General features: G+C 46.1%; 1 protein-coding gene across 2 annotated transcripts in view; it reads right to left on the reverse strand.

The window, feature by feature from the left end:
* Window positions 1-5,643, reverse strand: part of PLEC (plectin) — a 181,521-nt gene extending 175,878 nt beyond the window's left edge. For both annotated transcript variants that reach the window (XM_032959617.2, XM_032959615.2), the window contains exon 1: window positions 4,868-5,643. In XM_032959617.2, the coding sequence (XP_032815508.2) occupies window positions 4,868-4,958 (91 nt within the window). In that variant the 5' untranslated portion in view covers window positions 4,959-5,643. The remainder of the gene's footprint in view (window positions 1-4,867) is intronic.
* Between the last annotated feature and the right edge of the window lie 11,664 nt (window positions 5,644-17,307).

Genomic DNA, 17,307 nt, shown 5'->3' on the forward strand with positions numbered 1-17,307 from the left:
CACACTGTTATTGTGTAATAATGTATGTTGTATTTGCAATCACACTCTATTATATTAACACCACTAGTACTTGTTTTTATTGTGTTTTGTATGACTATTATTTATTATTATGTTACTACTATACCATATAATATATTTTTTAATTAACCAAACAAGCCTTATTAAACTTTTGGATTCATTTTCAGGCAGGTCCTGCTTTGAAAAGTTTGGCCAGATCGTTTCTGAATGTTGATGCTGCTCTTTATGTTTAGTTTGCTGTCCTTCTCCTGCACCTCCTATTAGCACCATACGTGTTGAATTTCTTTCGCACCATACGTAGCCAATCGTGATAAACGGAAGGTACATAAATATGCGTGAAAATATACGTGAAAGCCCAGAGCAAACCCAAACGTAAAAGCTGAAGAAAACTCAACTCCACACAATTAAGTCTGTAACTAAGTTCAGTTACAGAGAGAAAGAGGAAGTCTAGTCATCGGCAAAGGAAAAATAGGAAGTTCATCAAGCCTGAGCTTGAACAGGGTCAGGGAGTCAATAGCATAGATGGCTAAGGGAAGGGAGTTCCAGACTCTGGGGGCAGCTATATCATTACATTTATAATGCCAGCATAACATCCCTTTGGTGACTTGTGTATTCTTCATGAGTTACAGTTTGACGATATGAAACACTGTCATTGTCTTTGTGACAATTTAATGATGGCATTTGTCAAACTATAGTTGTACAACAAGCACGGCGATTTGTATCGTAACCATTTATGTATATTTTAAGATGCCACAAATATATGACTCAATCTCAATGTTATAACAATGGACGATGCTAATGTCTATTTAGGTTCTGAGCCAGTGTTAAAAAAGAATATGTTTTCCGATGTCATGACAACTACTACAAAGATGGTCACTGACTGCATCGTGCGCTTTCAGATGAGCATCTGCAGCCGTCTGGAATGCTCTTCCTTCCGATATTAGGAACCTACTGGAGCAATGCCCTATTAAATTTAGAATGAAAGCACGTTTCTTTGGAACTGCTTTTTTTGTGTTTAGTTTGTTGTCCTTCCCCAGCACCTCTGATTAGCGCGGTTGGCTACGTAAGGTGCTAAGGAAGATCAACACACATACTGTACATACAATTGCCCCCCATGTGTTTCCCACGTTTCGCTCCATTTGCCGGCCGCTTCTTCCGCAGGAAGCACAACGCTCGAAGCGCATGGAGCAAGACTTCGGATGTCGCGTCGAAAAGCACGCGACCTGACCCGAAAACACACAACGGAGAGATACGCAGCACAACCGCGAAGCCCCACGCAGCAGAACTACTTGTGACTTCCCTAACAAAGCATTGTTGTCGCTTAGTTGTTGTTTTTTTGTAAACAAAGTCAAGTCAAAGTGAAATCCGGCTCCAATGGGCATTGAGGCGGTGCTCATCTCCCGTTTACAGCGCTGAGCCAGTTGGTGAAAATTCCACATTCCTATGATGTTGACTTCTCCACGTCAAGTGAAACTCATTTTTATCGACCCCCATGGGCGTGGTGGCAGATGATGGTCTGAGTCAACCTCCTCAACCAGAATCTGAACTCGTAAACTTCCGTGTGCTGAGCTACCTGGCCACCGGTTGTCATTTTAAGTGCTTGCACCGCTCACCCGCGATGTAAAGCATTAACTGTATTTTGATTTAGCGTGCTGATCTTAAAGGTGCATTGAAAAATTTGATACTCCGACTTCTGTTGTTGTGGAGTAACTCATGCAGCCAGCTATGGCTCTAGGCCCTCTAGGGTTTGGTGTTACATGTTATTTATGTAGTTTATTGTAAAAATTCGGTCACAGTCCCTGTGATCACTGTTACGTTGCAATTATGGCTTTATTTTTTGGTGATTTGGAAAACGTTTTTTGGTTTGGACATGTTTGTTTTATTGTAGTACGGAGTTAGACTGATGGCCTTAATCTAAGTTCTTGTTGTTGTTGTTTGACTTGCATCCCACTGGGATTTTTTGCACACAGCGTTGGTGTACGGTGCTTTTTTCAGGAATATTTTGCTGGGTTTTTTTAATGGATTTTCTGTTTGCACAGTCACATAGTCACTTTAAGATGTTTTCATGTTCGTGTTTTTGTTTTTTTGTTTGTTGTGGTTGCACCCGATTCAAGAGCCGAATGGCATACAGGGCTATACCAAAAAAAAATAAACTGAAACTGAAAGGATAGTAAAAGCCCCAACGATTATTCAGAGCATTCATTACGGTGTTTAGTCCCCTCGGTTCCCCCCCTCCCTCCCTGTTTTTCTTCCTTCTCCTGCAGGGGTATCAGAGCTTAGGAAGACACCGGGGGTGTAGAGTTTATTAAAACATGCGTTTGGAGACAGGTAAACAAAGTCAAGTCAATCAGTGATGTGTGTGTGTTTGTGCCGGTGTCACCCCCCACCCTTTCATATCCCCCGTGTCGTCGTAGGCGAATCGTCTTATTCGTTCAATACTTTTGAAACAAACAAAAAGAGAGTCTGAACAACAACAAAAAGCCAACTCTCTGCGCCTGCCTGGCCTGCCTGCTTGTCCCGGGTGGAACTATTAAAATAATTTTGTCCTCACTATGCCCAGATGCGGGGTCTCCGGAGGCGCGTTGGGACCAAACTATCCGTGAGCGTGCTTCGCTACGCAGGGAGTGTAATACTATAATAATACAAAATCGTAACAAATCACACCGACGACTCCGTCGCAATTCCGCGTTCATTGTACCGCAGCGCCCCTTCTTCTTCTTCTTCATCATCATCGTCATCCTCCTCCTCTGCGATGATTGACAGGCGCGGATGTGGGCATGGAGAGCGAGGGAGGTGGTGGTGCTGCTGCTGCTGGGATGATCGCGCGTTTGCGCACGGGCTCAGCAAGTGTAGCGTTACAGGCATCACAGGGACACACGAGGAGTTTGTTGGGGGGGGAGAGGGGGGTGTTGTGCCTGGCTCGTTTAATGCGCTCCGGCCAAAGCACCGGTTTTTATATAGAAGTGTTTTATTTTAGACGGCGGGGCGTTATCGCGGCTAAGTGGCGTTCTTCGTGAGAGTACAGTAAGCGAGCCTCCTCCAAATACAGCATCTGCACTTGACACTTGCAAGTGTGTGTGTGTGTGGGGGGGGGGCAGACAAACTGGGGGAGACAAAGGCGGCCGGGCGTGTTGCTCGCCACTCACCCGCTCGTGTGCCGTGCCGGTCTTCATAGGTGCTGCTCGCTAACAGCACTTGCCCCAACAGTCTGTTAAGGCTACACGGGGGAAGCTTTGTCTTTGTGTTTAACACTTACAGGCTATGGATAGGTCAGTGACACGCGAATGCACGGAGCAATTTAAAAGTACTTTCATCATTTACTGTCGATCCAGTGACGAATGGAGGCTGTGTTGTTTGACTATACTCTTCAGTGAGGGTTAGTGAAAGGGATCCCAATATCATTTTAGGTATCACCGTTGAACTTGGCCATGGATTGATCTCTGCCTGTTTTCCAGGTTGGTAACTAACCCAAGCATTGCCAACTGTCCCGGTTTTTTTCCCAGGATCGCCTTCTTCTCGAGGCAGCTGCCATCCTGGGAAATCTGTCACTTGCGTAATAAGACGAATACAAATACGCACACACACACACTCTCTAGGCAATGCATGCACATACACTTCTCCCACCTTCTGGTATTTGTGAGATATTATTGTTTCCTTCGATATGTTATTGTTGTCTGTAGCTCACGAAAGGTGGCATCCCGAGATAAGACCCCGAACATTCAAATTATGCTTAACCCCACTCTAAAACATACACGTTTGTATATTAAATATGCATGAACGATGTTGTATACAGTAACAATACGGCTTAGCTTTGAGTGCTCAAACAAGCATTGGGGAAATTCCCATCTCTACGAGTGGTGGAAATTCCACATTCTCATGGTGGATCAAATGGTCGTATGTGACAACATCGATATTCATACTATTGCTGCATACACGGTGTATACTTTAACGCGTGTGTGGGACGTACACTACACAACATGCTTGTGTATATACGACAAGTGTGGAGTGCAATTGTATCGACACACACACAGTGCCTAATGAATGACATCACCAAAAAAAATCAGTCTTTCATGCATGTAATGCATTTTAATGGGCCCACATTGTTCCCTTGCAAATGTAAAAGTAACCAATTGAACAGCCTCTTCAGTTACACACATCCCACATTCATTGGCCACATAATAGCAACAAGCAAACTAACTACAGCCTATAAAACACACACACACACTCAACCACCGTGCACAGTACAGTCCTACTTGAATGTAAGTAACACCAAAACACACTGCAACGTGAGCGGCAAGCCCCCTATTGTGACTGCAGTTTCTAACTCACAACAATGAAAGGCTGCAGAGGAAGTCATAGAGAGGAGGAGGAGAGAGTGCTGCGTAGTAGCCACACACAAAGACAAAGATCACCCGTATAGCCTTAACCAACTGTTGGGGTGAATAGAAGGGGGTGGGGTGGCTAGCACCATGCCCGGCCGCCTTTGTCTCCCCAGTGGCGATGTTTACTACACCGCACCAGATTACTCGTTTGAGGCTGAGTTGGCCGTGAGCGGGAGTCGAACTCGGATAGCCGGGTTCCGCAGCGCGGCGCGCTAACCGCTGCGCCACCGCTCCTTACAGGCTCTCTCACACACACACACGCGTGTACACGCACACACACGCGCGTGTACACACACACGCGTGTACATGTTCTCATACACACACGCGTGTACATGTTGTAACACACACACACGTGTGTACACGCGCACACATACACGCGTGTACACACACACACACGCGTGTACACTCACTCACACACACACGCGTGTACACACACACGCGCGCGTCCACCAGTCTCCGCTTGTTACCTTTGTGCCTTCCCAGGACGTCTTCGTATGCTTGCACGATGTCCTGCTCTTCGAGAGGCGATCTGTACGAGAGTTTGCCCCGGGCATCCATTCTCCCGTCTCCTTTCCTGTCCGTCCTTTGGCTGCCCCTCGCTGGCTGCCCAACCCTGGGCCGCACAAACCCACCCCCACTCCCACTCCTCTCTCTTCAGGATGTCGCCGGCTGCCCCCTTTGTTGAATTGCCTCCGATCGTGGCCGTGCCCGTGCCTCTTATGAATGGGGGCCCCCGCAAGCCACTGGAACGAGCGACCCCGCGTTGTGCCGACTTCAGCGGCCTCTCAGCTGCTGCCCAACACCCGTATTGGCCACGTGTATCAGCTGGCAACGCAAATATGACAGCCGTGCACCGTTAAGGTAGGCGTCAATGGAAAATGCTTGCACTAAAGAGTCGTACAAACACGAATACCGGCATATATGCTCATTAGCATTCCTCCTGCTATCATCAATATACGTTCTACTGATATAGTTCTGGCTCTACAATCCTATGTATTTCACGATTCTATGCACGCTTCACCATATGGTATGTTCGTAATTATGTTAGTACTCCTGTGTGTGTGTATAACTGCTGTAGCCCCTGCCTTCACTACACACTCTCTCTCTCTCTCTGTGTGTGTGTGAGCCAGTGTGTTTAGGATACTGGCCAGAAAGTGGCGAAGGCGAGGTGTTTTTAAGGGCCCAGTGGCCACTGAACCGCCGCCCACAAGATTCCCTTCCTTTCCCGCTGAGCTTCTCTCGCAACTCGTTCCGATGCCCCCCCCCCCGGCTCCCTCCCTCCCCACAACTGCACGCCCGGGTGGCCCCTCGTGTGGTGGAGTCGAAGCCAGAGGGAGGTGGGGGTGGGTGGGTCACTCCTGCCAGAGCTGCCTGTCAAACCCAGACCGTCACACCCAGCTAGCGTAGCAACCACATTACCACCGCCACCTAACAGGCACTCACCACTGCCGGATTATCCTAGTAGTTCGAGTAGACACACATGTAGTAGCTACGCGCCCCGCACTTTCAAGGGCCCCGCGCTAAACGCTTTCAAGCTGTCAGTTCCGGTTCAGTGATTCTGCACTTGCTCTATTACTATAGTACTATACTGCCTTAAACTTTTGTGAACGACTGGGCGTTAAAGGTTAGCGATGTGTCGTGTTCTCTGGCTGTATAGCAAATAAAAAAATACAATTACTTCACTATGCAAGTAAACAATTTGTGTTATTTTTTTTTAATATTATTTTTAATTAGGTCCCCTTTATAACATATACTACAGGCCCCGCACTAGCTTCATCCGGTAATGCCACCCACCATTCCGACCTTGGCAGGAGTGCCAGTCCAAAAAGCCTCTCGTTCTACCCCTGTGATGTTTGTTGTATATATATGAAGGCATGATAGCCACTCGAGAACTGTATTGTGTGTGTGTCGCATTGCTGCCCAGAGGAAGGCGGATGCGGACTACCGACCTGTTGGCGTGCGTGTGTGGACTTATTTGTACGTCTCACGCCTCTGCCACCTATGTATTTCAAAATTAAGTCCTCCCGTCACGTTTGTTTTGACCAGGGGTGGGAAACGTCCGGCCCGCGGGCCGTATAAGACCCGCAAAATCATTTGGTCTGGCCCTGCCAAGGCAACCGCAGGCGGGACTCGAAATTCAATAAATCTAGGAGCAAACCTGGAAAATCAGTCGCGAGTAGCAACATCGTCAATACCAGCTAACATCATCACCACGCCTCACCAAAGAGAAGCAATTCCAGCCATCACATTAGGGATGAGTTAATTAAATGTTTGACCAAATATAACAGGCTAATTTTTAAGTTGATAATTTTGTATGGCCCGCGAATGATGTTATAAATATCCAAAGGGCCCTTGGCAGAAAAAAAGGGTCCCCGCTCTTGGAATTTTGACCGATGCGACACAGTAGTGGTAGTTTTAGTGGCTTTGCTACAGCGTGCTGGTATACTTTATCCAGTGTACAATGGTCTAATTATTAACTCGTTCAATACGTTCAATGGGCTTTCAGAAAAAAAATAAACAAATGGTAAACTATCATGCACTGACTTTGTACTCCGAGCACAGAATGCACAACCGGTATTGATGCAGCTCATATCTGGGGGGGTGCGAGCTCTTACTGCTACTGTCAATAAGCCACCACGCACTGTATACATGATTAAGCAACGCTGCTAACAACGTCGTAAGTACGCACATACCTTTAAACTACAGGGTAGTGTGGCACGGAGAGATATATGTACGACAGTTCAAACTACACGACTCCGTCAAACAAAGCTCACTTGCTCCCACGCTCTGAGCTCTTGAGCCCCATCACTGAACCCTGCAACAATGGAATGAATGAGATTAGCTCCTGCAGTGACGCTCAACAGAAAGAAAGTCGGATTTTCAAAATAATTCTATCGGATGTAAGCAAATAATAATAATCATAATACTCGTACACAATATTTTGCATGCATAGGCCGCTTCAATGACCAGGCATCTCAAAGCGCCCTTACATCACGTCTCAACCATTGGAAGGACAACACCCCACCCCGGTAGCATAAATCCCCGTGTGGCACAAGGTGGCAGGCAGCAGCGGCCGGGAAGTGGGCATTAGTCTGCCAGTATGGGGCGATGCATGCCGTGTGTACATTTGTGATAACTTTGGAATAAGGTTTAACATTGGCAAATGTGGACCATGAAGCCGATCCACAATGCCCTCCTCTAGTCTCTGCAACAAGAGGCAAAACTGCTGCCACCGCCCCACTCTTATGTCTCCATATATGAATATATTGCATTGAAGTACACAACCTATTTGGCTATCGAGACCAATATTTTTCAAACAGCATTTGTTTAAGCGAGTGAACTCTTGCCCCGTTTTGACCCCCTGGGTCTCATCAGCTGCCAAGGCTTGTTAAGCGAATGCTGCTGGGTTAGCCGGTGTCATTAGGAAGAGTACTCCATCGAAAATATGGGATCCTGTCCAACACTGTAACGGAGAACTTTGAAACCAACGTCCACTCTAATCAATGATTATCTCCATATACTATTGTAGGAGGCTTAATTTTATTCATAGGGATAAGGCAAAGTCATGGGGTATTTTTTGTATATGTACAATACAGCATATGCAATGGTTACAGCTGTATCATCGTGCAATTTCCAATTGAAAATATTGATCTGGACATTTTACAGCCAAAATATAGATTTTTTTTTCCATCTCAGATATAAATACAATTCTCAAACACTCTATCCACTATATATCCATGCAAGTGCAAATGTTCACTGGAGCACTCTTCCACATTAAAATTTAATTCTGTCCTAAAGGTCAAATTTTTTGTTCAATATTCAAACTTTCCAACATCATTAAGTGATGCTCATGTGAAGTTATGAATCAGTACAAGTTCAAACTTGTCAAAGACGACATGTTCGCTCCCTAACGGTGTTTGTAATCCAATTGCGTGCCATGCTATATGGCTCACATTGGTAATCCAGCACTTTGGAAGCAAGAGAGAGTCGATGTATTTCTGATGAACTTCTTTTGCACCGTATATCACATAGATCTGGGTAACCTTAAAACACAGAGGGCTGCACGGTGACCAGGATATGGCAGCACAGCAATTTGGCTTGTGGACCTGTCTGTGTGCTTGTCTTTGTAGGCGCTTGAGTTGTAACCCCTTGTATGGTTAGGTTTTCTCTGAGTTCTCTCCTTTAGTGTCCACCCAAACACTATTCAATCGTCCTAAATTCGCCAAACATCTCAATGCACGAGCCTCCTAGAAAAGAGTCGGAAGACTCGGCAAAGCGTTCCTGATTCGATGAACGAATTCTATTTTTCTAAATACAGTAATCGTTTATGTTCGACTCTGAAAACTTGAAGCACGATGCAAAGGATTTCTCATAGTCAAAGGAACTTCTCTTCCATTCGTGGACATTCTAAATGTCTATAAAAAGGGGCCGGTTTGTCCAGAACACAACCACCGAACCGTGCATCCTCGTCTGATGGTGCTCATCGGTCTGACCTCGGAGAGGTTAAATCAAAGAGCCAAGTCAACGACGGCTCGAGATTGAACTCGCAAAATCATCACCGATATGAGCCTGCTGCTTTAACCACGTGTGCGACATCCTGAACCTTTTGTGTTAATACACAACACCGGCAAATCAACACGTAATTTACTGTTTCTCTCAAGGTTAAAGCTTTAAACAAGTGTGCTGGAATGTTAAGCCACATTTCCATGAGCAGTGAGATACAGGCTGGCTGGGTTGCTCATGGTTGTTGGCTCGGTACACCCAGGAGTACAATCATAGTTTCAGGTCCTCCTGGGCTCAACGAATCCAAATAAGGGCTGGGCTGGACGAATCCACAGCGCCATCGCCTCCCCCTTGGATTCGCCCACGACTTCAGAGCATGGTTGGTGAACCGTGCCGCACACGTTTGCTTCCAGAGCCTCCGAAATCAGCTGCCGAGTTGTGACGCCGCGGTCCAATGTGAAATTGAGAGACTCTCGCCCGCTTTGTTTAGACTGCAGTGGTTTCTTAACCTGGCGTGCACGCTGCATCCCCTGGGGGTGCGAGACGCCCTTTTTGGGGGTGCGAGACGTGGCCAGATTGTTTTAGAAGGAGCACAAATTAAACACGGGCACGGAAGTACAACTACTTTTGTGTCATCAAACCCCGTGTCTTTATTAACAGTATCAATGCTTTACGACTGAGAACCAAACGGGTGCCAGGCTGCAGTAAAGTTTAAGAACCACTGATTTAGATTAATTTAGTGTAACCTACTCCATGTCTACAGTGGCTTTATATATATAAGACGCTTTTTTGAGACTCCCCCGACCCACACCCCTTGGTTAAAGAGGGCAGGACAGAGGAAGAGCCGAGGCCAAACGGAGAGGCGCTGAGTGCACATGGATCATCATGGACTCCATGATGATCCATGTGCTGAAACTGAAGCCCGATTCAATGAAGTCAGTGAAATGAGGCGTCAGTTTAAGTGTTAATACTCGTATTGTTTCGTGCCAGTATCAAAATATAAGAATGGAGACTAGGCCCCAAAGGACGCCGTTTCTGGTGTAGACTAATCCGTTTCAAGGACAATGCATATATTATCAGAGCATGTTTTTTTTGTTTGCACGTTCATCACAAGTGTGTGTGGTTAATGCAGACATGATTCCTTGCAAAAGGTTTCTGTTTGGTGTTTGAACATCTTAACAGCCGTTTTATTTTATGCTTACTGTATACTCGTATCCTTAATGCGCAAATACATGGTAAAGGTGCATCCCTGCAACGTCCTGATCACATGGCTGTTGGCAGAAGGAGCCACCGCGAAAGAGAGCTCTAAATAGCCCCTCTCGAGGCAGACGCGGACGCCTGATGCACAAATGGAACATTAAAAACTCTCCAGTAGTGTACGACTGCGGGCATCCAGAACAGACCGCACAACGGAAAACGACGCAATGCCCGATCCACAAATACGAAGGAGATATCACAGCGATGATGATGATGATTATTATTACTATACAATCCGCTGCTCCTGACGCGGTTATCTGAGCTTGACCACCTGAATGTGAAATCGTGGTTGTTGCTCTACATCTACACCGGCAGCCGTACGAAAGAATAAGAGGGTACCTTGGTCTACTCTTCCGCAATGGCTGCACGTGCTCAACCCACCGGACACGTGACCTGCGAATTGGACCTGCGATTTAAGAAACTTTCACCATCGTTTCAATTAAATATTTTCGCGCTGAAATCAAACGTTTATATATCACGTAAGACGATGGTATAGCATAGTATAGTAATCGATGAGGCCAACTGCTTTACGAGTTTAATATCTGTCCACGTGAATACACGCAGGGTATTTTTTTTTTAATGTCAAGTAATTGTCAGAAGTGGGAGCTCCGCTTTATCCCGTGTTGTCTACTTCGGGCGACATGCCCTGCCGTGATCGGAATTTCGTGGGCAAAGTGTGATCAGACGTCATGCACCCATGGTGACTCACAGCCTCTGTAATGTTTCCATGCCCGTGTGCCAGGCTGAGATCACAAACCCAGCTAGTCACCAATTCACAGTTCAACGCGCATCCCCAATGCTGCACCAGCCTCATTCGGCAGTTCATTCTTCTTTCTGAAGCCGTTTGCTGCTGGAACTTCTATTGCAGCCGTTAATACGGTCTTGTAATTGCGAAAAGTGTCGTATGCGCAGAATTCTGTCTGGCCGATCACATTGAGACCTCATTTCATCCTCAGCCAAGTGGTTCAGTTGTACGGAGAGCGGCTCGCAATTTAACGGTTTCGAGTTCAAATCCTGGTTGTGGGTCGACTCAGCCCATTGTCACTGCAGGGTTGATAAAATACATACCGCTTTGTAGGGACGTCAACAGTGGCTGTCCCATGGATAGAATCAACCCCGCTATTGGTATGCGATGGATATATCTACGACTGGCTCACAGCTGTAAACGGGAAATTAGCATCCCCTCTACGCTTATTTGAGCCTGAAATCGCTTTGACCTTTTGTCTTTTGTTCATCACCGACTTCCTTCGGTGAGTCTTCATTCTCAGCTTTACTGGATTCTCATCTCTTTTTTCTTTCCCCTTCAGCCCACTAAGCCTCACCTATTTTTGTTGTCTCTCTTGCTCCAAAAATGCATGTCCTCCAATATCGTAGTGTCTGTCTTGTGATGTGCTCGTAATCGAGCAGCTGCATACATTGAAATTGTATTGTAATTCACAGTACTTGCCCCAGATTACACATTGATAAAGAGACATGAAATTATTCCATTCCCTAGCTATTCGACGAAGTCATTATCCCGGCGTTATTATGTTCAATTCAATAGTTGTGTGCTTTCTGTATCGTTTTTAACATTACATTTATTATATTTCTTATTTATTCCGTCTCATTTTCATCAACCTCGTTTGCTCCATTAGCCTACATTTAACATTGCCATATACGTATGATTTGCATGAATGCTAAATAATCAATTCTCACACGCACAAAATAAGAAGCGCATCGTGTGAGCGTAGAAGTAACATTTTTTAATCGAGCAATTGATGTCTCGTTACATGTCTACTACTCACGGTGTTGCTACCATCGCTTTGGTAAACAATTTCACCACAAACTTTGCAGCATCATTCACTCTGCTCTGTTAACCTCTTAAAGGCGTGGGCTGACAATTTGACACATTGTGTGTACTGAACAAAGCTACGAGAGAAAATGAATCACAATATCACGTGGTTGCTCATCAGACACTCTCTCCACTGATGGACGATGACATCCAAATGGTGGTGCTGTAATATCCAGTTATGTGCATTAGTTCTCCAGCTTAGTACCCCTTCATTTAACTGTTCAGCCCCATTAGTCCCTATTCCTTAGAGCAAACCAGACATCCTGGTGGTCAAGCCAGACAACAGCATCAGGAGCAGGCGGAGTGCATCGCTGTGATGTCGCCTTCATATTTGTGGATCGGCCATTGCATCGGTATATGTTGTACGGTCTGTTGTGGATGACGACAGTCACACACAGTCACACACTGTCACACACAGTCACACACAGTCACACGCTGTCACACACTGTCACACACAGTCACACGCAGTCACACACAGTCACACACAGTCACACGCTGTCACACACTGTCACACACAGTCACTCGCTGTCACACACTGTCACACACAGTCACACACTGTCACACACTGTCACACACAGTCACGCTGTCACACGCTGTCACACTGTCACACGCAGTCACACACAGTCACACACAGTCACACACTGTCACACACAGTCACACACAGTCACACGCTGTCACACGCAGTCACACACTGTCACACACTGTCACACACAGTCACACACTGTCACACACAGTCACACGCTGTCACACACTGTCACACACTATCACACACAGTCACACGCTGTCACACACAGTCACACACAGTCACGCTGTCACACGCTGTCACACACTGTCACACGCAGTCACACACAGTCACACACTGTCACACACAGTCACACGCTGTCACACGCTGTCACACACAGTCACACTCAGTCAAACACAGTCACACGCTGTCACACACTGTCACACACTATCACACGCTGTCACACACAGTCACACACAGTCACGCTGTCACACGCTGTCACACACTGTCACACGCAGTCACACACAGTCACACACAGTCACACACTGTCACACGCTGTCACACACAGTCACACTCAGTCAAACACAGTCACACGCTGTCACACACTGTCACACACTGTCACACACAGTCACACACTGTCACACACTGTCACACACAGTCACACACTATCACACACTATCACACACTGTCACACACAGTCACACACTGTCAAACACAGTCACACACACACAGTCACACACTCTCACACACAGTCACACACTGTCACACACAGTCACTCGCTGTCACACACTGTCACACACAGTCACACACAGTCACTCGCTGTCACACGCAGTAACACACAGTCACACGCTGTCACACACAGTCACACGCTGTCACACACAGTCACACACTGTCACACACAGTCACACACTGTCACACGCAGTCACACACAGTCACACACTGTCACACACTGTCACACACTGTCACACGCTGTCACACACTATCACACACAGTCACACACTGTCACACACTGTCACACGCTGTCACACACTGTCACACACAGTCACACACTGTCACACACTATCACACACTGTCACACACAGTCACACACTGTCACACACAGTCACACGCTGTCACACACAGTCACACACTGTCACAGGTCATATGTGACGTGGTAAAGTGTCGCTACTCTAATATCTTACAAAATGTCTAGTCACTATGGAAAACGACCCATTTTTTATTTTTTTTTATTTTACCAGGTAAGGCCCACTGAGCTATTGTTTTAGAAGCGACGTGGTCACAGATGATAGCTCAAGAAAGTGGCTTATCACGTGGAAATTTATAGCGGCAGCCAAACACTCTGAATGCAAATTTATTTTAAATGTGGAGGCAAAAACCGGAGGACCCGGAGGAAAAATCCATGCGACCACGGGAAGAGAGACATGCAAACTCCAAATATACAGCAGCAGGCGTCAGGGTCGGCATCAAATACACGACCTCCGGTATACCAGGCGAGAGAGTTAACATCCCGCCGCCGCGAGGGAGTTCACATTTTGCCACCGCGGCCCTCTGGAAGGGCTCCCCGTGAGCTCTCTCCAGTGGAGGCCCCCTTCCTCCTGCAGTGTCGTGAGCAAGCCATTGCAGTTACCACCTTGAGTTTTTGTGTAAATACCAAAGCAGGTCAAACTACTCCTTTGTACTCAAATTCTCATAATGCTTCCACCTGGCAATAAGCCTCATCTGACTCTTAATTTTAATCTTGCATAATCTTGCCTCTATACGTTACAACATGCAATGTATTGTCTTGCCATGTAATGTATACACATTACAAAAGTTTTTTTTACGACCTCTGTTACACCATTATGTCCATCGGATATTTCGAGAATGTGATTTATGGAGTATTGTAAATAGCTGTGGTATGATGCATTCCTGACTTTTTTCGTGTTAGATTTTACAGGGAGACAGAGACATTTAAAGGGACTCTGTTGGAGTGTTGATGCATGAATCCACCTGTACCAACCAGCATTCATTGGCAAAGACTGGATGTCCTTCCAAGATGGAATGAAGCCACATGTTCACTTATGGACCGATTTATATGGAGCGCATTAGGTTCTCATCGCCTGGCAGCTACAACCTATGCTATGTTGACTTTGGTCACAATCAACCGTGACCTATGCACTGCTGGATGAATGTCTCCCAAAGTTGTCGCCATCCCCCATGACCTCACGATCCAACAAATCAGCTGATGTGCTCCTGGGCCGATATTGTTGTTCCATTTCTGCAGTGGTCTTCTTCTGGGGGTTTGTTTTTGTTGGTTCACCCCTTTGGCTGCCGTTCCATCATCAGTCTTGACCATCGATCATCGATTGTCCTTTCTAGAGGCTTGTCCAGCTCAAGTTCACTTGCTTTAAATCACTTTTGGATTTCACATTTACATTCATGTGCACGTGCAATTCATCACTCTGCTTTGAAGACTTTACGTTATAATATTATGTTTTGTTTGTATCGTGATGCTTTCTATTCGCATTGTTGAACTCGTTATGCTGGTTGTGCCGTGTTGATGCGTGACCTTGCCATTCGGAACCTAACCGTGCACAATTGTTCGTGGATAATGTTTTTGCTGATGTTATTTCTTTGCTGTGACCATGCTTCTATGGTGTATCCAGGTCCCCATCGAAAATGAGCGTTTGTTTCCCAATGGTTTTTACCTGTGCTTAAATACATCCTAAACCGCTTTTCTCGTCTCTAAATTGCGTCCATTCTCTGATGCGTGAGTTTCTCCATCTGTCTCCCATCGTAATGACAAGCGGGCACCTCTCAACGTTTCTTTGCATCCTTGTCAACGTTCGTGCCATTGTCTTTTGCCAGCGTCAATGTTGTCAAATCCGTGTCATCGCAGTGGATGTGCACCGATGAAGTTGCCATGATAGCCTGACCTCTGCTGGTCTACTGCTGCAAGTGAAAGACCCAACGCAGAAGATCCCTTGGGTTTTGATCTTCCACAAAGCTCGTGGTCCACCCCAAACGGCATCCGCACAAACCATGGCAGATGGGGTGACCTGATGCTTTAATCCAGGGGTGGGGAACGTCCGGCCCGCGAAATCTTTTGATCTGGCCCTGCCAAGGCAACCGCAGGCCTGACTCGAAATTCAATAAATCTAGGAGCAAACATGGAAAAGCAGTTGCGAGTAGTAGCGACATCGTCAATACCAGCTAACATCATCACCACGCCTCGCCAAAGAGAAGCAGTTTCAGCCATCACATTAGGGGTGTTTTAATTAAACGTTTGACCAAATATAACAGGCTAGTTTTTAAGTTGATAATTTTGTATGGCCCGCGAATAATGTTATAAATATCCAAATGGCACTTGGCAGAAAAAGGTTCCCCGCTCCTGCTTTTAATCCTTAATGCACAATACACGGTAAATGTGCATCCCTGCAACATCTTGCTCGCATGACTGTTGACAGAAGGGGCCACCGCGAAAGAGAGCTCTAAATCGCCCCTCTCGATGCCTAATGCACAAATGGAAAATAAAAAAAACTCACCAGCAATGCGTGCGACTGCACAGCGTTTTAAAGGACGCAATGGCCCGATCCACAAACGCGAAGTAAACGTCGCAAGCGATACGCTTCGCTGCTCGTGACGCGCTTATTATCTGGGCTTGACCACCTGGATGTGAAAGTGTAGTTGATGCTCTGCCAACCAACATCAATCAGCCGTTCGGGGAGAAAAATAAGTTGCTCGATAATTCGCAGAGGACAATGTGTTATTTGGAATCGCGAATGTTGTATAGAGAGTAACACACAAGTAGGATGTACAACAATCGTAGGGGGGTGGTGGAAGATTGAAACGGGAGGAATATCGTAGCACTATTTGGTCGTAAATAACAATCAAGGGCCGTCCATAAATGACGTCACGCACCTGGGGGGAGGGGGGGGGTCAGACATTTGTGACGATGTGTGACGAGGGGGGGGGGTTGAGAAATGTGACGTCACATCAAAATTGCGCAACTTTAAATAAATATAGACAACACGTTCTACTTAATTAAATAGACTTTTTAATAAATGTTTTCTCCTACAACATCAGAGTGCAGCGCCACATTAAATACGCACTACAATGGCAATAGTTTAAAGCGATTTGAAGCATATTTTTTTTTTGGGGGGGGGGCAGAGCTTTGTGACGTCATATTTAAGGGGGGGGGTCTGACTTTTTGTGACGCCGTGAGACGATGGGAGGGGGGGTCAAAAATCGTCCAAACTCGCGTGACGTCATTCATGGACGACCCCTAAGGCCCAACTCTTAGACTAAACGTCTATCAGTGACGACCTGGGCCTTGAGAGAAAAACAGTCGTATATTAAGGTGCAATGCAGAACACTTCACTTGTAATACAAAACCAATTAGAAAAAGCATTGCAGAGACGACATATGACGTTAGATTGTACAACCGATTAAGCGGTTAGTTAATTAGCGGAGTTAGTACAATTATTGACAACATAATAAATCAACACTACTGAATAAAACGCATGGTTATTCATCGATTCTGCTTTGCCTTCCAATGCACGTTTGTCCTCGGAAGTGTATTGTATATTTTGTTGCGCTGAATGCGGCGCTGCTTGCTGTGACGTGGGATCAACATGAAGAAAAATTGAACAAAGGTAACGTGGAACCAAGAGAATTGAACAGCTCAAAACAAAGCACACATATAATCATAGAAAGATACACGCTTGGAATTACACTTCGAGATGGCAAGAGGAAGACGTCGTTTAGAGAAAACTCGCAGGTTCAAGACATCATCGTCGACTCAAGTAACTGGGGGTTGGCTACGTACTGTGTGA

Source organism: Petromyzon marinus, chromosome 23 (assembly GCF_048934315.1).
Source record: "Petromyzon marinus isolate PM22_M1 ecotype Great Lakes invasive population chromosome 23, UKy_Petmar_22M1.pri1.0, whole genome shotgun sequence".
Classification (NCBI taxonomy): Eukaryota; Metazoa; Chordata; class Hyperoartia; order Petromyzontiformes; family Petromyzontidae; genus Petromyzon; species Petromyzon marinus.